General features: G+C 49.0%; 2 protein-coding genes across 2 annotated transcripts in view; one reads left to right on the plus strand and one right to left on the minus strand.

The window, feature by feature from the left end:
* Nucleotides 1-1,772: 1,772 nt before the first annotated feature.
* LHFPL5 (LHFPL tetraspan subfamily member 5) lies at nucleotides 1,773-6,521 on the plus strand (the record flags this gene model as incomplete). Its single annotated transcript, XM_080937734.1, has 3 exons — nucleotides 1,773-2,184; nucleotides 5,621-5,857; nucleotides 6,397-6,521. 3 exons carry the CDS (start codon nucleotides 1,773-1,775, stop codon nucleotides 6,519-6,521), a joined length of 774 nt encoding a protein of 257 aa, XP_080793860.1.
* An 8,648-nt stretch (nucleotides 6,522-15,169) lies between these two features.
* Nucleotides 15,170-20,880, minus strand: part of SRPK1 (SRSF protein kinase 1) — a 31,079-nt gene continuing 25,368 nt past the window's right edge. The window contains exons 13-16 of the mRNA XM_080938273.1: nucleotides 19,396-19,503; nucleotides 18,036-18,105; nucleotides 16,824-16,916; nucleotides 15,170-15,817 (exon numbers count right to left, since the gene is read on the minus strand). Coding sequence (XP_080794399.1) covers nucleotides 15,633-15,817; nucleotides 16,824-16,916; nucleotides 18,036-18,105; nucleotides 19,396-19,503 — 456 coding nt within the window. The 3' untranslated portion in view covers nucleotides 15,170-15,632. The remainder of the gene's footprint in view (nucleotides 15,818-16,823; nucleotides 16,917-18,035; nucleotides 18,106-19,395; nucleotides 19,504-20,880) is intronic.

Below are 20,880 nucleotides of genomic sequence, written 5' to 3' on the forward strand. Positions count from 1 at the left end.
CAAGTTCGTGTCTCTGGACCAAACTCGTAGGTGTCAGATGGCTGAGTTACACAACAGATGTCTTTTCCAGTCTCTGAGAGACTCAGTTTTCCTAGGCCGGGCTGACACACAGTCCTGCCAGCGGTGTGTGAGTTCTGGACGCTTCCCACCTTTTCTCGGATTCACTGTCATCGGTTTTTAACCATTTGGGAGCTGGAGACATGGCTCAGTGGGTAAACGAACTGGCTTTCTTCCAGAGGACCTGGGTTCCATCCTCAGCACCCACCTGGTGGCTCACACTGTCTGCACTTCCACGTCTAGACTGCTCAGACTTACTTGCAGGCAATACCCACACACACTAAACAAAAATAAGAAAATATTTTTTAAATGTATGTATATATGAAATTCTATATACATGAAATGGGCTGAATAAAAATATATTTTAGAAGTATCTTTGGATATTTCTGTAAAGACACCACCCCCATGAGCTACCATGGTTCTGGGTTAGTGGGTAGTTAGAGCGTGTGGAATCCCACCCCTTATGATGCCTACTTTTTGGGGAGTCCCGAGTGCCATCCTGGGGGGGCCGTGGTACCCTTCAAACACTTTCTCTTGTTGCCAACTATGAGAGCAAGAGGGGTCCCCAGTTATGTGTCCACAGAGATTGTGGAAATGTTTGTCTACTTAGTAAGTGCTGGCTCTGTTGTCTTAATTACAACTCCACACTTTTAGCACTGTCTCCTGACTTCAGGGTTACAAAGGGTTTGTTTTGTTTTGTTTTGTTTTACAAAGGGTTTTTCTTTCATGTATACTTTCCTGGATTTTTTTTTTATACTGGCCATGCAGTTATCTATAAAATCTGGGTATATAGATTTTATTTCTTTAGTTTTTGAGACACAATCTTATGTGTCCTCTCCTTGTCCTGATCCTCTTCCGATTCCTGAGTGCTGGGATTACAGGTGTGAGCCCACCACACCCAACAGAAAAAAAAAATTTTTTTTTCTAAAAATTTGCAGTAAAAATAGAAACCAGAGGCGAAAGGTCGCGTGTCGGAGACACTGGCAGCTCCGTTGCGGTTTGGGAAGGCTCTGGGGACTGATTTTGCTATTCTTTTTTGCTGCGGGGTTTATTGCCCCAGCTCAGGGTCCATCTTGAGCCTCCACCCTGGTCACTGACTGGAAGACCAAGCCAAACCACAATGAAAACTTGCAACCCTCGTGATAGAGGGTGGTGCTGCTGCCGCTGCTGAGAGGTGGAGGTCCCCGAAGGGTAGCTAGGGGTGTAGAGCGCAGGAAGCGGTTTTGCAGCTGGAATCAGCGGAAGGAAAGAGATACACGTCCCCACTCTCCGGGAGGAAGAGAGGGTGATGGATCCCAGATCCTTTCCCCTCTAAACCCGCCCCTAGGGGCTCCCTGCGGCCGCCGGCCCCGCCCTCTCAGGCCCCGCCCTCTCAGGCCCCGCCCCCGATACCCGCCCCGAGCCCTGGCGCTGGCCGCGGTGCTGAAACGCGTTCCGCAGAGCCGGCCGGGCGGGGCCTGCGAAGCGGGGCAGGAGGGGCGGGCAGGGCAGCGGCGCAGGCCCATCCTGGTCTGGGCGGACACAGACATCTGGGAAGCATCTCTTGCGAAGCCAGGGTTGACTTTGGCCTGCCGCGCTCCCAGATAACTGGGGGAAAGCTCACACTGCGCCCTGACTTCAGGCTGCTCCTCACACCAGGCTGAGGACTACCCACTACCTAGATCTGTAGACCTGCATCCCGCCAGTGCCTCCGACCTAGCCCAGCGGCCTTCGCCATGGTGAAGTTGCTACCAGCCCAGGAGGCCGCTAAGATCTACCACACCAACTATGTGCGAAACTCGCGCGCCGTGGGGGTGATGTGGGGCACACTGACCATCTGTTTCTCGGTGCTGGTCATGGCTCTCTTTATCCAGCCCTACTGGATAGGCGACAGTGTGAGCACGCCACAGGCTGGCTACTTTGGCCTGTTCTCGTACTGCGTGGGCAACGTGCTGTCGTCGGAACTCATCTGTAAGGGCGGTCCTCTGGACTTCTCCTCTATCCCCTCCAGAGCCTTCAAGACCGCCATGTTCTTCGTGGCCTTGGCCATGTTCCTCATCATCGGCTCCATCATCTGCTTCAGCCTGTTCTTCGTCTGTAACACAGCCACGGTCTACAAGATTTGCGCCTGGATGCAACTGGCTGCGGGTGAGCAGGGTTGCTGGGAGGGCAAATGGGGCGTACTCGGGGAAAAGTTCTGGGCCTTCTCCTACTCATGTCCCACAGAAGTTCTGAGGAGAGCTCAGGGTATAGTCAGAGCTATAGCAGACCAAATTATAGGTGTGAGCCTGGGAGATACCACCTGGGAGACAGAGAGAATGGTCGCGAGTTCCAGGCCAGCCTGGGCTACAGTGTGAGACTCTGTCTTGAGGAAAACCTGAGATTCTGATAAAGAATGAGTCACGGCCTAGGAGATGGCTCAGTTGCCAAAGATGCCACCAAGTCTGACACCTTGAGTTCAGCTTCTAGGACCCACACTACGTAAAGCTGTCGAGTTGTTATCTGACCTAATGTAACACACATGTACACACAAAACTAAAAGTTTTTTTTTTTTTTTTTTTTTTTTTTTTTTTTTTTAAGGGGAAGGGGTATGCCTAGGCAGAATGGACACAGACTGCTGGGTCCATTCATGCTATAGAGCTACTGAACCAGGAAGAATTGACCGCAGGGGGCACATAGCTCTTGGTAGACATGGTCAGGTGTACCAGCACCGAGAACACCACACCACAGGCATGCACACTCAGAGGGAAGAGGAAGACTATTGTCCTGTGGCTGAGGATCCAACCCCAGGGCTCTGGTGATGGCCATTCCCAGATCTCTGGCCTCACTCCCCGCCTCCTCCTCACCTCCGACTGCTGTCGTGGAAGAGTCTGGACTTTGGAGTGTCAATGTTACAATGGCTGTGAGCTTTCTCGTTCACTGTGGAATGAAAGTCTTTGTAGACCGCCGTTTTGTGAGGTGGTGGTGCACGGTCTACCTTTAACACCATGTCAGGTGGGCAGCTGTTTGTGGGGTCCCAAAGCAAGGCATCTCCTGCCTTCTTTCCTGCTCTGGGCACGGGTGGTTCTCTTGGTCCTTGGGGCAGCTGATTTAGGTCTCTATTGGAGCTCAGAAGAGACAGCCTAACTAACACCTGGCAGCAACCGTTGGTCTCTTAGTCCCTGACCTACTACAGATGTCTGTTGAAGAGTATGGGACCAGAGACAGGAGATAAACTGTCTGGACATCGTTGGGTAATGTAGCATTACTTTGGTGGGCATCAGAGGGTGGTGGATGACAGGTGTCTGAAACTCAGGCTGAGCTGGGGGGGGCTGTTGTAGATGAGGAACTCGACTGACTAAGGGTTAGAGCTGTGGCCAAGGCTATAGCAGATCAGCTGGCACGTCAGAGCCTGGGACCATTAAGAGTTCCCCCAAATTAGATGCAATTCAAGACCATTTTTTTTTATTGAGACCCTTATTTTATAAGCATGACTCACAAAATATCTAATTATCTGATGAAGCCTCCTCAAAACCCAGGAGCAACTGCTCCTGCATTTGGAAAGTCCTGGTTCAGACTTTGTGAGCAAGTTAGCAAGTAAAGGCAGACCTAATTCCCAGTCTGACACTTGGGCCACTCACCTGGCCCCCACTCCCAAGCCTCAGTGGGCAGTAAGGGACAACAGGGCTGTGATGGTCCCATCAGGAGTGGGCATCGAAGACTGTATCCAAAGAGTAGTGAGATTGATGTGCCTGCCAGCTGGCCTTCCACCTCAAGACTCTGGGGTGTGGAGACACGCCATTCTTCTTTTAGAGCTCTCTGTCCCCTTCCAGCATCAACAGGTGTGCTTGCAGAGCAGGCAGCAGGAGGAAGGCCTGGATCACCAGGTCATTTGAGACAGACACTATCTCGGTCACAGAGCTGATAGCAGAGGTGGCTAAGTGCCATCCCATGAAGCATTTATGTGGAGGGAGGACAGAGGTGGTGTTGTGTTCCACTCTGTGCCGGGAAGGAGAGGGCTGAACAGGTGTGCCTCATAGCCAGCAACTGGGGGATGCATCTGTTAGCTCAAAAGTTTCCACAAAGCTAGAGGATGGGTATGGAGTGGGGGTGGGAGAACAGAATTGATGCCCCATGCAAGGGGGGAGGGGTGAAGCTTAAAACAATGGTGGAGCTCGGGATGCAGGTTGTATTCCCCAAGTCTTGGTAATCTCCTGTCTTAGTGAAGTTGTGTTATTATACATATTCCTGTAGATAAAGGAGCCTAAACAACGGTCATTTCTTTATCTCTCATGGCTCTGGAGCCTGTGTAAGTGCGGTCAGGTGTTGGTACAGTGTGGTTCCAGTGAGGCTCATCTTCCAGGCACAGACTACTGACTTCTTGCTCTGCCCACCAAGGATGGAAAAGGCAGGAAGTTTCTCTGGGTTCCCTTTTATAAGTGTGCTAATTGTGTGTGTGAGGGCTTCATCTCCTGAGCTAATTACTTCCTGTCTTAGGGCTTTACCCCTGTGCACAGACACCATGACCAAGGCAAGTCTAACAAAGACAACATTTCCTTGGGGCGGCTTACAGGTTCAGAGGTTCAGTCTATCATCAAGTCGGGAGCATGGCAGCATCCAGGCAGGCATGGTGCAGGAGGAGCTGAGAGTTCTACATCTTCATCTGAAGGCTTCCAGGAAAAGACTGGCTTCCAGGAGGCTAGGACGAGGGTCTTAAAGCCCACACCCACAGTGACACACATACTCCAACAAGGCCATACTTCCAGGCATACTCAAACCACCACTCTTCCCAAAACCCCACCTTCTGATACCATCACTCGAAGGGTTCAAATTTCAACATACAGCTTTTGGGAGATTCAAATCATTCAGCACAACACACATAGCCTGTAGCGTGATGTACCCCACCCTGTAGGGAACCTGTGAGGGTGGCTGATACGATGCATGAAAATCATATAAGTACTTAGCAAACGTAGGGCCCACAGGCATGGAGAAACAAGAACTTGCTGCAATGACCTGAAGCACGGCTTGCTTGTTCTCCTTTTGTGCCCTCCGGCATCACCGAGGCCTCTGCTTTCACCGGTCTGAGCTGTCTTTGCTGCTCAGACCATTACCACAGAGGGAAAGAACACGGAAGGTTCCTGAAGGAAGTGAGAAACTGGGGGTAGGGCTGGTCCCTGTGGTCATTAGGTGGAAGGTCTAATGAAGCGTGAGGTGTGCTGTGAAAATGGCTCTGCTGATCAGAACTACCTCCTGCCTCAACATTACACGTTATTTCAGAGGTGGAGGATGAGCAAGCATCTTAGAATAGATGCATCTTGGGTAGGATCGGATGCTGGAGGGCTCTGGAGCCAGAGTAGGCAGTGCCTTGCTGAGTCTAAGGTGGGGCAGAGCTACCACCCTGGCTGAGGAGCCCTGCCTCTGCATCTGTCCCAACTGCTGGACCCCAGTTCTTTGTGTTGGCCCTTCCACTTGTACTTTACATAGACAGATGTGTTTCCTGAAGCTAATCCAGAGACCAGGGAGGTGACACAAGGAGCTCGGGGTGTGAAGAGATATCTGGGGACATGCATAGCCTGACGCCATTGGTACCCTCTTGTCTCCTTAGCCACAGGTCTGATGATCGGATGTCTGGTCTATCCAGATGGTTGGGACTCCAGTGAGGTGCGGCGTATGTGTGGTGAGCAGACCGGCAAGTACACGCTGGGCCACTGCACCATCCGCTGGGCCTTCATGCTGGCCATCCTCAGTATTGGAGATGCGCTCATCCTCTCCTTCCTGGCTTTTGTGTTGGGTTACCGGCAGGACAAGCTCCTCCCTGATGACTACAAGGCAGACGGGAATGGTAACTGTTTTCTTCCATAGGGATATCCTTCCCTGAGGCTGTGGGTGGAGAGGTGGGTGTGGTGGTGGCTCTCAGAAGCCAAGTGTGCCTAGGTCCCTTTAGTTAAGAGCAGCAACCATGCCTGTCCTCCCTGAGGAAGTCTATCCGTGGAGGGTGGAAAGCCGGAAGGCTATTCAGAAGAGACCAGTGAGCAGGAAATGGTCTCAGTACAGCTGGGGGGGGGGGCTAGATGGAGTCCCCCCCAGGAGGCACTGAAGCTGGGCTAAGTCATGGGGAGGAGGTTGGCAGAGAGAATGGTGGGGAAGAACGCGAACTTCTGGGGAAGGTTGTACTGGTGATCTTAAAAACCCCCGTGGTGGTGCTGAAAGGACAGCTCCCGCATTGAAGCTGGTGCACACTGGCTCCCAGGCTCTCCTGTTTGTCCTGTTTGCCATTGGTCCCCCATGGAACCCCCCACGCCAGGGGGTGGCACATGGATCTCTGGGAAATCTCCCCTAATGATTCCACTTTGGACTCCTGCTGCCTGGGATTTTATGCAGGTCTCTATTTGGCCCTTCCTTCCAATTATCCCGAGGGGCTTTTATCCAATTATCCAGTGTTTGCCAATCTAACCAGAGATCGGCGCCTGACTTACAGCCTCAAGATTCCCAAATGCTGTTGCTAGCAGGTTGCCACCATTATACCTGAGACACCTTAGGGATCTCCCCAGTCTTCTGAGAGAAAGTTCCATCACCTCAGACCTTGTAACTGGACTAGAGGCAGTGGCAGTCTCTTACCCCCTGCTGGCCCCAGGGCCAAGGACACACTCACTGCATAGGAGAAGCTCAGAAGCCAGGTCTCCTCGGGCTGAGCCTGAAGCCCACCGTCTCTGTGACTAGTGATGAGGACTACACTGTCAGAGATGGAGGCGGTCCCCAAGAACCCTATTTAGGGAAAGAAAGTGAGGTGCTTACAGAGTGCCCTTCCTGTGCAAAGCTGGGGTAATGTTTGTTTATAGGGCCCATTGCTAATAAGGCTCACTGGGGCCCTGTGAGGCCATGTGTGGGTGGGGGTTCCCAGCAGCACTTGCTCAGACGGCATCTTCTGCAGAGTCAGGAGCACTGTGTGCAGTTCCCTAACCCTGTCTTCTTATGTGCTGTTTGCAGTCTCTCATGTTCAGGAGATTCATTCGGTCAGAGACATGTTTATTCACACAAACCCTCTCTGAAGAGCCTCTTTCACAGGCGGTCTTACCCACTGATTAAAATGGCAGTCACCGCCTTCTCCTCTCCTGGCTCCTCTCGACCCTACACGCCTGCCTCTATTCTTTCCAGATCTTTCTTCCCTCATGTTTGATTCCCCCACTGCCACCCGGGTCTTGCTTGGCCTCTGTTATGGCTGAGCGCATCTGGTTAACATCCTTAGGCTGGAGCTCGAGCTGGGTAAGAAGAGTCAGACCGCCCTGCTTCTTCCTGGGAAAGTCACAAGTCTGGCTCGGCTTGCCCCTCCCCTTCCTGTGTAGACCGGAAAACATGCTGGCTTCCCTCTGCCTGGCTCATTTTCCTTTATTTTTATACGTATGGTTCCTTTGCTTCATCTTTCCCTTTGTATCACATGCATGTGATGCACGGAGGCCAAATCTCCCTCTTTTGACCCTCTGGGACAGGAGCTCACACAGGTGCACTGAGTGTCCCCCAGTCCTCTACCAGCAACCATCGCTTTAGGCCGGAGCTTCACATTTGCATCCCAGCCTGTGAGCCATCAAGTTTCCTGCTTCCAGCTGTATTAACAGCGAGCCTGTGCCGAGGGCTGGCTAGCGTGTGGAAAACACAAATATCACTGGCCCAGACAGCCCTCCGGCCTCTCCAGTACCTTTTCACCTCTTGGTCCAACCAACAACACCCCCAATGCTGCTGTAGGTCCCCATAGCTACAGTACAGGAGTGTAAACAGAAACCACAGACTGAGTAAGACAGTCTCCTAATTCAGAATCACCAGCCAATGATGCAGCCAACTTCTTGAAAGCCAACAAGTTTCTTTAGAAAGAGGAATCTGAGTGTGTGTGTGTATGTGTGTGTGTGGGGGTAAATGGTTGGGTGGGGGTGCTGGTACAGTACTTTAATCCCAACACTCAGGAGGCAGAGGCACATGGTTCTCTGAGTTTAAAGCCAGCCTGGGCTAAACAAAGAAACCCAATCTTGAAAAATCAAAACAATAAAGATAAAACAGTAGTTAAGAAAGATGAATTTGATGAGCCAGGAGCATGCAGAGATGACCTGCAGAACTCTGTCAGGAACACCATGTTCTATTTCTCCAGAGGAAGTCTGAAGCAGCTGAGGTGCTGGTGAGATGCTGGTGAGCAACTCTTCTGGCAGGTGAGTGTGCCTGGAGCTGCCTCAGGCTGGGGGGGAGGTGAGCAGCCTCAGGCTGAGGGGGGAGGAGGTGAGCAGCCTCAGGCTGGGGGGGGGAGGTGAGCAGCCTCAGGCTGAGGGGGGAGGAGGTGAGCAGCCTCAGGCTGAGTGGGGGAGGTGAACAGCCTCAGGCTGGGGGGGGGAGGTGAGCAGCCTCAGGCTGGGGGGGGGGGGTGAGGTGGGCAGCCTGAGAGGAAGCTGTTTGGGCAGGTAGGAGGCGAGAGGGCGGTTCTCTGATAGATGCAGCCTGGGAAACAGAATAGAATGTACCTGGAACGTTTGTTATGATTTGGGCTCTTATTTTCAAAAAAGAATTTAAAGTGATTGGTAACAAACAGGCTGGAAGACCTAACTACAGAAAACAAGCCACAGTTCAATAAAGCTAATCTAATAGAAATAATAGAATTATTTGGCATACTAAATCTCTGCTCCTGCAGAGCCAAAAAAAAAAAAAAAAAAAAAAAAAAAAAACAAACAAAAAAAACCCAAACAAACATGGTGTACTGATTTCCTTTTCTGTCGTTTTGGAGACGAGTCTCTGTAGCGTTGACTGGCCTTGAACCCTCAGAGATCCATCTGCTTCTGCTTCCGAGTTCTAGGATTAAAGGTGTGGCTACCACAACCAACCTTGTATTGATTTCTTTGCTGTCTTTTAGCTTCCAAAAATGATTTAAAGAGAAAAAACAAAAATAACAAAGCCAGAAATCACCTCTTCTCAAATAACTGCCGTTTACTGGGGATCAAGGCGGTCCTGTGTGCACATGAATCACGTTCATTTAGATGAATCTTATTTGGGGAAGAGCCTTCTGGTGCCCTGTTAAATCCTTGGTGATGAAGGGTATGGAGGTGGCCATGCTGCTGATGGTGATGATGGTGGTGGCGGCCACAGTGATGATTAGCAGAGCCACTTGTTCCCTGCAGAGCAGTCACACACTTCAGTGTGTTTGGTCATCAGGGAGTTCAACGGCAACTCTGCCATAGCAGGAGGGAACCAGAGGATTTTCCTTAACTGCCTGGAACAGGGATGGTATTGTAAGAGCACAGTGCCTAAACATATTCTCCTCCAGTGTCCTGCTGACCCCACATCAGAAGCTGCTGGGCTTCTTTCCGCCCATATCCTCCTGTCTGCTGCGCTGCTGGCAGTCCCGGCACTCAGGAGGCAGAGAGGCAGGCAGCTCTCTGAGTTCGACGCTAGCTTGGTTTTCAGAGTTCCATGACAGTTGGAGGCTACACAGAGATATCCTGTGTCAAAAAACAAACTTTATACACACACACACAAATTTACATCTAGTGTGTGTGTGCGCATGTGTGTAGAATTTACGAGATTGATTGGTTTTCTTTCCACCCATGTGGGTGCCAGGTATTGAACTTTGGTCTCATGCTTGGCAGCAAGTATCTCACACACTGAGATATCTTGCTGGGCCCCACATTTTAATTGACTTTTTAAAATGTCATCTTATAATCTAGCAGCAGCCTCCTCCTCCTCCTCTCTTCCTTCTTTCCATTTTTCAGGCCATTACTTTCCTGGCAAAGAAAATTAGGACTTGGATCCTTCAAAGATGAACACTTTCCCTCCAGCTTCCTGTTCTCAGCTCCTCCAGGCCTGGGGGACAGAGTCTCAGCACAGCGCAGAAGCCCCCAGTCTCCTGTTGCCCACAGACAACCGTCTGCAGCAGACAGCTCCTACAGAAGTGCACTGATCCACATGAGGACACCCAGGGGCTGAGTGGCAGGAGGCTGCTTCCCCAGAGACCCGGGTTTCCTTCCCAGCAAAGGGCTCCCACCAGCCAGCCACTGTACTCTTTGGTGATCGCTCTGCTGTATACATTAGGTTTGTGAGCTCATGTCCACAGTGAAGAAGCAGCTGGAAGCTGGGGTTCAGCAGGACCCTTCTGCCTCTTCTTCCCTGTTCTCATATTCCGGCTCAGAGATCAAACAGGATCAGGAAATCCCGAAGTTGAACTGGACTTCTCATGGAAACTCAAACTCCCATTTGCACAGTACTCCAGCTGGAACTGGCCCCTAGCTTAACAAATTTGCCATTTACATCAAAGTAAATTTTCACAGGACTATGGGGCACTTATGTGAGAAACTTGGGATTCGACATATTAGATGGGTGATCATTTAGGTGACTTCACTGAAGCAAATGGCAGCTCTACTCCCTGAAGGAGGAACCTGTTAATGACTCTAAGAAACATGATCTGGGCTTCCCCGACTTAGGGGGGCTGTCCTCTCAGGTGAAAGGGGTACAGGCAACCCTTGACAACTTAACCAGGGTGTGCTCCCTCTGCAGCTCAGAGAGGCTCCGGAGAGCATCCAAGCTTTCCTGTTGAAAAGCTGGTAAAAGGGTGATGGAAGGTAGCTCAGTGGGAACCGTACCTACCCTGCATGTATGTAGAAGGTACCACCATCCTCAGCACTGGAGGGAAAAAACGGTGTAGAAACTACTAGAATGGGATGTGATCTTGTTTACAGGAATGGTCACACCCATACACTCACTTGCAAATACAATTTTTCAGTTCACAGTCAGACCCTCACACCAGGCACCATGAGTGATGGTTTGGTACCTGTATGGTACAGCACCCTCCCTCATTGTGGACACCTAGTGTAGTGCCACTCATGGTAGACACCTAGGAGGTCAGAAGTTTCCAGAAACCACTCCACCCTCAAGTTCTCCCGAACCGATAACTCTGGTGACCGAAAGAAGCTCCCCGGGTGTATGGCATGCCTGCCTGCAGCCAACACTGCCTTGAAGCAGGAACAGTGAATTCCACCAAAACCTTCAGGTTTAAGCAATGGCCAGGTTAAGAGACCTGCAAGTCAGATAATCCCTGAGAATCACCTTCTTGCCCTGACAGAATTCAGCCTCACCACTTACAATAGCTCTTGCCCAGCATGTACAAGGCCCTGAATCTGATCCCCAACCCTGACAAACGGAAGCGCCTACCCAGGCAGGGTGATACACACCTAGAGCCCTAGCATTTGGTAGAGGCAAGGTGACTGACTGCAAGTGAGAACACCCTTAACTACTGGACATGCTGTCTTAACAGTTAAAAGCACTGCTCTTCCAGAGGTCCTGAGTTCAAGTACCAGCACCCACATAGTGGCTCACAACCATCTGTAATGGGATCTGATGCCCTTTTCTGGTGTATCTGAAAACAGCTACAGTATACTCATATTTTTTTTAAACTCCCTCTAAACACAAATTAGACCTGGTAGAATTCTGCAATTGTTGAGGCTAAAAAAATCAAGACTAGCCTGTGGGGACATGGGAAGAAATTGTCAGTGCTCTTTCAACCATTACTAGCTGCCCACTTCTTTGACACATAGCCTCAGAAGACGGGCTTAGCACCAGGTTGCTGGTAGGGTCTTCACAGCCTGTTGGACTTGGGCTCTCATGTCCTCAATGACTGCCACCCTCTGCCATAGGTCCCCCAGGTAGGCTGCTTCCTCAGAAGGGTCCAAAGCCAAACTAGCCAATGCTGGGGGTCATGGACAAGTCATGTGTCTTAACCCAGTCTCCAGTGACTGGCCACCGATCCCGCCTATCCCAATCTACAGGTTAAACCACGAGCTAGTGGGAGACAGAAATTATTGAAGCTTTCTGTGTTATTTGCACACGTGTAAATGGATGTATGTAAACATACATATGTGCACCAGAAGACTGGGGCTTTTCTCAGAAACTCTTCATATTCATTCATTCATTAATTCATTCATTCATTCATATACAGGGACTCACTATGTAGCTCTGACTGGCCCATAACTTCTGGTATTAGTTGCCTGTTGCTCACCTAGGCTTTAGAATGATGTAGTTCGTGGGTAGCTGAAAAGGGATTATTTATGACTGACATGCTAAAACCACCAAAATATAAAGACAAATTAAAATCTGGGCAACTACATGGAGCAAATAATAAAATTTCATTGAAAACCAATGGACGGGATTTCAATCCTGGAAGCCACGGCAAAGAACCAATCCCCCAAGGCTGTCTGTCTTTATCCCAACCCCATACAGCACATATGCTCATGTACACACACACACACACACACACACACACACACACACACACACACACACACACACACGGAATTTTAATCCTGGCCCTTGCACATAGTGAGATTCAGGACCGCTAGATAGTGAGACTGTCTTAAACTCAAGTTTGAAGAGGTAATAAATAATAAATGTAAATGGACAATGAAACCAGTTACAAAGTCTGATTCCACCAGCACTCCAGCTGCTAATTAACTTTCTTGAAAATAACCAGGCACAGCTGGAACCCCAACAGTTCCCCAAACCAAGGTTGACTTCTGGCCTAGCATGTGTCCAGGATTTACATCAGCAGATCACAACAGGCCTTTCAGTGCGGCTCTGAACAGCCTACCCCTTCTTGGGATCTATCAGTAGCCTAAAAGCCATGCTTTCCGACTGCTGAGGTATTCCATCTCTTAGGCTACCACAGTGCAAGGAGCAAGTCAGGCAAATAAAGACCCCACAGAAGTGCCTTCACCTTGCCAGTGGCTCAGAACTGGAAATTACCTCATTGTGTGGTCCAGTAACTTGTAAGACAAACAGGAGCAATCAGAATCCTTCCCAAGTGGATGGACCATTGTGGGAAGAACATGGGCACATGTGCACCGCTGTGAGGTCAGATTGGCACTAATGGCCTGCATTGTTGGGGGGGACAGGGTCTCCCTGAACCTTAAGATCCAGACTCCGCTAAGAGCTGACCAGCAGCCTAGGCACCCTGTCCTACCCCACAGCTGCTGTGCTTCAGCTTGAGCCACATCCCCAGCTCCTGAATGGAGGAAATAATTTTCTTATAACTTTTCAAAGTACATATTAATTCCACAACTGAAGGGGGGCTGGGGAGATGGCTTAGCGGTTAAGAGCACTGACTGCTCTTCCAGAGGTCCTGAGTTCAATTCCCAGCAACCACATGGTGGCTCACGACCATCTGTAATGGGATCTGATGCCCTCTTCTGATGTGTCTGATGACAGCTACAGTGTACTTATAATAAATAAATATTAAAAAAAAAAAAAAGAGTTAGAGAAGGGCCGGAGAGATGGCTCAGCAGCTAACAGCACTGACTGCTCTTCCAGAGGTCCCGAGTTCAATTCCCAGTAACTACATGGTTGATGCCCTCTTCTGGTGTGTCTGAAGACAGCTACAGCGTACTTATAAATCTTAAAAAAAAAAAAAAAAAAAAAAAAGTCAGAGAAACAAAATTACAAACCCCACAAAAGGGTGAGTTTCACTATATATTTAGTCAACTGCTTGGGCAACAACAAACCAAACTTGTGGAACCAAGCAGGTTATTAAATACTCTGTTTTATTGATCGGCATTTGTGAGGACACAAATGATGCACTCAGTAGAAAGAATATAAAATGTATCAGGGCCGTATCCTTAACCAGGAGCCAACAGCAGTCCTGCAGTGACATGTGGCCTCTATGGTATCATCGGCTCAGCCCAGTCAGGAGCCCCGCCTGCATCTGTCCCCGCCTCCTTCCACTTCCAGGCTCTCTGGCTCCTTAAGCAGCAGGGGAAAGCCCTTATTTGTTGGGACTCATTTCCGGAATGAAGTTCCAGGTTCTCCCCTGCCCTAAAATCTCCCGTGGAGTCAATGATTAAAACAGGCCTGCTGTTGGCTTGTGTTTCTTGGTTAGGTCACCTTAATGTCACTAGGATTCCTATAATCCCACAACTGAGATTTGCTGAGAAGCAGTTTCAGGTAGGTCTATTGCTTTAGATGTCAAGCCAAAGTGGATTAGAACTGTAGGATTTCCCTGCCGTTGTGATGTCCTCTGCTCTTATTAGTGACAGGTGCAGAGAGAGCCTGACGTACACTCTTTCTACAGGGCAGACCTGGTTCCAAATAATCAAGAGCCAGTGAATGGCTGGCCAGTTCCTCAGGTGAAGGTAATGAGTTACAGGACGCTGTTTGCTGGCCAGCCAATCACGAGGGTGACTCTCCAGTCTTCCACACAGGAAGGAGGCAGCGGTGGGTTTCATTCAGCTTGCTTAGGAGAGCCTTGGCTTGCAACTCCATGGCTTTCTCCAAGTTAGAAACTGAGCTGTTTCCAGAGAGTGCTGCAATCAAGACCCACTTGGTCCTTGCTTAAATTTGCAAGCAGCTGTCATGTGACCCTAATCCTGTCCTTCTTCTGATGCGGGCTTCACCCCAGGAACATGTAATGTTTAGGTAATCAAGTCTATGAGGGGCCGAGCCTAAAACAAAGTTCACAAAGCCTTTTTGCATTAAGAAGAAAAAGCCTCAAGTACATTTCCATCATCTCAAAATTGATGTTAAAAAAACCTTACATTATACAAGGAAATAGCAGCATAGGGTGACTAACGTCAAAACCACAGAGGAAAGAATGAGAACAGAGCCATCCTCTCCTCCCCTTGGCTCCTCATCCAGGGTCTCAAAGACCCCGAGCTTCTGAGAAACGAGAACAGCAAAAGTCAATGAGAAACTGAATCAAGGCCAGAATTCTAGGCAAGGCAGGAAGTTGTGGATGGAAGCAGAGAGCTGTCTGGGAAGGATGTGGAATGTGGGGACCCTCCCGGAACTGGACAGCTCTGAAACCCACATCTCCTGTCCGGACCACCCCAAAGCTTGTTACAAGACAGTCCATTCAAGCTGAGCAGGCAAAGCTCTAGGTGACTGTTCTTAGTTCTTAGGGCAACACAGGACACAGAAAAGGACTACTTCACAACACCTGAGGCTCCCAGGAACTGTAATTCACTGGTTCTGTTTTGTCTACATTAAAATTCAGACTCAAGATTCCAGGAACGTAGTTGTGAGATGAGAGGGATACAACAGTGCTTTGAACAGTGATAAAATGGTACCAAACTGGTTGCTCACCAAAAAATGTAGCACAAAAGTCGCAGGAGAAAAATGTGAACATAGAAAACACAAAGAATCCAGGAAGATGGTGCAGCCTGGATGCACGCATTTAATGTCTCTGCTGTTCCCAGAATCGACACCCCCTTCAACCTGTGCTGGCAGCGGGATATATATGCACTATAAATGTGACTCTTAGAGTCAGTGAATAAAAGGATGGGCTCAGATCTTCACAGCTCTTCTTAGAAAGGGCACTGACAGGCTAATGAGAATGGTGGGGCAGAGGGTGAGGCTGTTCACACTTTTAGTCTTTGGCAGAGCCCAACCAAGGCCAAATTCACCTAGGATGCCCAATGGCTGTGGGGATTTCCACAGGATCAAGGAAGCAAACCCAAATGAATATGTTGGATTTAAAAAAAAAAAAAAGAAAGAAAGAAACCCTTGAAAGGAAGAGCTTTGCCCTGAAAAAGGAGAGGGAGCCTCAGAGGGGGAGCCGGAGGGAGGGTCAGTCTGAAGAGCCCTGCTGCAGTGGCAGGACTGGCTTAGGAGTTCAGCCACGGATGCCGGAGACACTCAGCAGCCGTGGCTCTCTTCTCAGGCATAAGCTCCAACATGGGCAGCAGGAAGTCTGTGAAGCCAGCAGCCTCCTCCCGAGGCCATTCATACTTCTCCACCAGAACCTCCAGAAGACCCCAAGGCTTCAACTTGGTGATGTGTTTCAGGTCACCTGTAGGAGACAGCACAGGCTCAAACAGTCCGCACCATCTCCTTGTGTGTTCAGGCATCACTATATAAACAACAGTTCAACCTTCCACAGCTCAACACTCCAGCAAATGCTGTTTTAAAGTGAGGCAATGATTTACAAACAAAAAGCTAACAGCATGACAAATACACACAGGGTCGCCCACAGATCTAGCAACCTTGACAAATGGTGCTCAGATCACACCAGCCTTTGTGAGCTAGGCAGCCTCCAACCACTGAGGTGTACCTTCAACCCTATAGTGACAATTTTCAGGACGTTTTTGGGGTGCTATGGGGTCTTGCTATGTTGCCTAGACAGACCTTAAAATCCTGGCTTCAACCTTTCAGGCAGCTGGGACTAGACCCTCTTCCCTGCCCAGATGGATAACAAGGCAATCAGTTACTAACAGCTCCCCAGGCAAATGCTAAGAACCTCCACTTGAGATGACTGGGTGACATTTATCGAAGGCCGTCAAACTCCACTCATACCATGACTGACTTTGCATACACAAAGAACCCTGAAGAGCACGTTACCATTTTTCTGCTCAAGAGGTTTTGGCTTTTCTAAGGATGACTCCTGCTCAGTTCCCTCAGTACTTGTCACCAGCTGAGGAAAAAGCATGAGACCCAATACACACCAAGTAGACAGTTCTCTACATTGTGTGAGATTTGTTTTCCATTTCAGTCTCATCTTTGATGTATAAGAAACACAGCATCAAGCAGTTTTAAAGTGGGGTGAGACACATACCTCTAACCCACCAGGAGGATTTAAGTTCCAAGCCAGCCTAGAAAACATCAGAAGAAACCACCCCAAAGCAAACCAAACTCAACAGTGTAGCCCATGCCATTCAGAACCTGCTAAGCCACACTGAGTGTTCAGGGTGTATTCCCCTGCTTTCTGCAGGATCTAGGGAACAAGGACCCCAGACTTACGTTCTTATTTTAGACATTTTTATCTCTTTAATGACTGGGAACAGACAGATTGGTTTTACCTTTTTTGGTGAAAAATTCCTTAGAGTATTTTCCTGCCACAATGAGCTTGCGAGGCACCTTCCCCAGAAGCTCTATGATCAGGGCGATGTGGTCTGCAAGAGGAAGAACAGAGCAAGGATAACAAAGTGGCTGTAGCCACAGTACAGAGAGTGGCACACACTCCATTCTGTAAGGCTCTGCACACTTGCTTTCTGACCTACAGCAGAAGAAACAGACTATCTACCTAATGCAGGGTCTATTCCAAAGACAAACATCTCAGCACACTCCAGGCAGAGAACTCTTCAGAGTGAGACCGAGAAGTCAACCCTGACGAAGAGCTCTGCTTCCTCAAATGTGTCCCTGAGCTTCTGTCCCTCTGAGAGGGAGGAAGCCCTGTGTCCATTTCCAACTGTGGCCAAAGGGCCTTGGAACCCAGCCTATCAGCTCTGCAGCAGTGCCAGGTGGGCAGATAGAGAGAACAGCATCAAGGTGAAGCAGTAAACAAGGCTTTCCATGAACAGCTTCAAGGACGAGCTGCTCAAAGTGAGAATAAAACCATAGTGTTCAGGGAGCCGGAGGAGCAGGAACGTGCTGCCTGGCTGCAAGCTTCCTAAGCGTGGAGGTGGAGGCTTAGCCACAGCCCAGCTTTACTTGAGGCCATAAACCAGGAAGTCCTCTGTGCTTCAAGCACCATGTCAGCATTGCCAGACTCCACAACTGCTGAGGAAACACACGCTAGTGCCAGTCCAGCGGCGTGGCACTTGAGCTAACAGCACCGACACAAGAGCATGCTGTGCATTCTGTAGCCACACTTCTCAGGGAGAGCAGTGCTGGGGTTGGGCTCAGGGCCCATGCAGCTGGTCAAGCACTTCAGCAGCTAAACCACCAGCCTTTACTATCTTTCTTTCTTAAATGTCCTGTCATCTGACTCTAATATAGACTGTCTGCCTATTTGTAAGCTTTTTGAGAAAAGGTCTGTGTGTAGTGGAGGTTGGCCATGACCCTGTGATCTTCCTGCCTCTGCCTACTCAGTGCTGGAATGTCATCATTGTCCCACCCAGCTCTATGCTGGCTGCATTTCTGTTTCAGGGTCTCTCTCTTTCTCTCTCTCTCTCTCTCACTCACACACACTCAACTACAACAGTACCAAAGGCCTTTGGTGCCAACAAATGATGCTAGTTATAGTGAAAAGTAAAACAGCCAAACACAAAGAGCAGGCAAAAGGGACTCACCTTCATCTCGACTGTAATCCTCCCCTGAATGAGGCTCAAACAAATAGTCCCCTGTGGCTAGTTCAAAGGCCTAAGGACAAAAATGGGGAAAGGAGAAAAGCACCATCAGTTAGTACTGACGTTGGGATATCCCTCTGGGTAAAAGCAGCCAAGGAAAAGGGAGCTCCCGGGCAGTGGGCACTGCTTCCTACAATACAGCTGAATGGTCTGTAATGGACTTGGAATGGTCCCTAAAACAAATGTTTAGCTGCACTTGTTACTAGTTCTCTGACTATGGTAACAACTTTGAGAAGTTTGGGTCTCTCTTCACTACCGTGTGTGTATCTCAGGGTTTGGTGTCAAGTTGTTGGGTGCCTTTATCCAGAGCTAGCTCACGGACCTGCAATCATGATTGTTCTAGTCACCAAGAAATGGTATCTGAGAGGAGCAGAGTTTGCCATGACACAAATATGTAGCTTGATGACACAGCCCTCAGTTTCCCTCTGTGCCTAGCAAAGGGCACAGCAGTGTTAGAGTGTGTACATAAACCACCTGTGAGACAAGCAGCCCCATTCTGTGTTGGAATCTTAAAATCACTGGAAACGTGGTCTACATTCCAGAATACACTGAGATTTTCCTGACTATGTAGCCCACGATGATCCTGGATTCTTGGCAATTCTCCTGCCTCACCAGGCGTAACAAGTCCTTGCCTCTCCTCTGTAAGCCTTAATTAATTCTCTTTGCTTACTGCTGAAAACTTTGAACTTGTGGACAATTAAAGTTAAAGTGTACAAACCTGACACACAGGGAACCTTCCCTGGTGGTGACACAGTCCAGCAAGTATGATACATCCCTCCACCAGACTGTCTTCTATATCTGGCCCTGAATTTGTACCTTTGGTAACAAAATGCCAAGCCAGTGCTTGAGGTCACTGTGTAGCACAAAGGCACCTGTGGATGGACTTTGTCCTCAGCTGTCAGGTCTTTCTGAGCACGTTGAACTTAACTTAAGCTCAAAGCATCAGCCCACAGACTGATCAGCCCACAGCAATGCCCTTAGGCTGATGTTGACAAGCATAGACTGTAATAAGGGGGAAGAATGAAATTGAGAAACAACATGCCCCAGCATAAAGCAGTGAACTGTGAATCCACAGGCGCCTGGGCATCACACCCAGCTGACAAAGACACCTGAGGAGTGGCTCGGTTGAAGAGGACAGGGCCTTCCCAATGGTGAGCCCAGTTTGCACACAGGCTAAGGCTGAGTTTAAGGACAACAGTAATTCACCAACACAGGAACACAAATGCCCCAGAACAATGGCTGTCAATTTATTTGTGTCCCCCTGCTGCAGAACATTAGCAAACAGGGAGGCAGCAGGGCTTACCATGCATGCCGTGCTCCAGATGTCAGCAGGGGTGTTGTAGCCAGATCCTATCAGAACTTCCAAAGACCGATACTGCCGTGTCTGGATATCTTCAGTGAAATGCTTGTGCTGAGTGAGTCAATGAGTGGAGAACCTTAATAGTCATTTATTTTAGAAAGGAAAAACTAAGGCTTGCTTAAAGATAGACTAAAATGAGCCCTCTGGAAAACATTCATTAGCTCACTTCATTTAACAATCTGTCCTACTGCTACTCCAAATACCTTAACAATTGAGCCCTACTTTAGACACAGACTGAAGAGTAACAGTTGTCTGAAGAAAACAAAACATTAGAGCCAGTGTGATGGCGCATGCCTTTAATCCTAGCACTAGAAAGAGGCAAAGGCAGGGTTACAATGAGACTGTTCCAAAAGCAAAGCAAAGGCTGGAGACATGGCTCAGTGGTTAAAGCACTGACTGCTCTTCCAGAGGTCCTGAGTTCAATTCCCAGCAACCACATGATGGCTCACAACCATTTGTAATGAGATCTGATGCCCTCTTCTGGTGTGTCTGAAGAAATCAACAGTGAACTCATATAAAATAAATCTTGAAAGAAAAAAAAAAAGAGAGAACTGTCTTTTGCAATTGTTCTCTGATCTACATGCATGTGTGGCAAACTAGTACACACATGCATGCTCCAATACAGTGAATGTTCAAAAATAAACCAGGCTCAAATGACACTCAAATGTGTAAAACAGAGCTCAAAAGGCAAAGTCTTCAGCCTTGCTAAGACAGGCAGCAGTCAGGCAGAAGGGCTGCGTGGCTCAGGCTCTGAGGCTTGGAACGGAACTAGGAGAACAAGGCAGAAGTATTCCAGGTGGAGGAACAGAGCAAGCAAACACAGCTCATGGAGGAGCTAGCTGGGCCTTCAGAGGCTGGTGAGATAGCTCAGTAGGCAAACATGCCTGCAGACCTGAATTTCATCCCTGGAGAGGACCAACCCGGGCCTATCAAAGTCGTCCTTTGACCGCTCACACACAGCACCCAGTTAGCTCTCCAAGCTCCAGTTCCTCCTGCCGTTCATTTCTAGTCTTATTTCATTGCAATACAACATAAAAGAATTCCAATTCATCTTCATTGTTAAGGCCTGCTTTGTGTCCTAGTATATGGTATATTTAGGGAACTGGTTCCATAGGCTAAGAATATACCTTCTGCAGGGTTTGGATGGCCCAACATGCAGATGTTGGTCCACTGGTCAGAGTGACATACTACCACTACTGCTGTGCTTCTGTCTTGACAAGCTGTTCCCTTGGTCAGGATTTTCCTTCCTACTGACCAGTTTCAAAATCTATTTTGTCAGACAGCAAAACTGGGACACCTATACTCTCCGTGACTGCCCTCTGCCTGGAACGCCTTTCCACATCATCATCCATATCTCACCTAAGGTCACACCCATCTTTAATGCTGAGCAATCTTGAGGAACAAAATGATGGTTGGTGCTCTTTGGTC

The sequence above is a fragment of the Micromys minutus genome (assembly GCF_963924665.1).
Source record: "Micromys minutus genome assembly, chromosome: 25".
In the NCBI taxonomy this organism is placed as follows: Eukaryota; Metazoa; Chordata; class Mammalia; order Rodentia; family Muridae; genus Micromys; species Micromys minutus.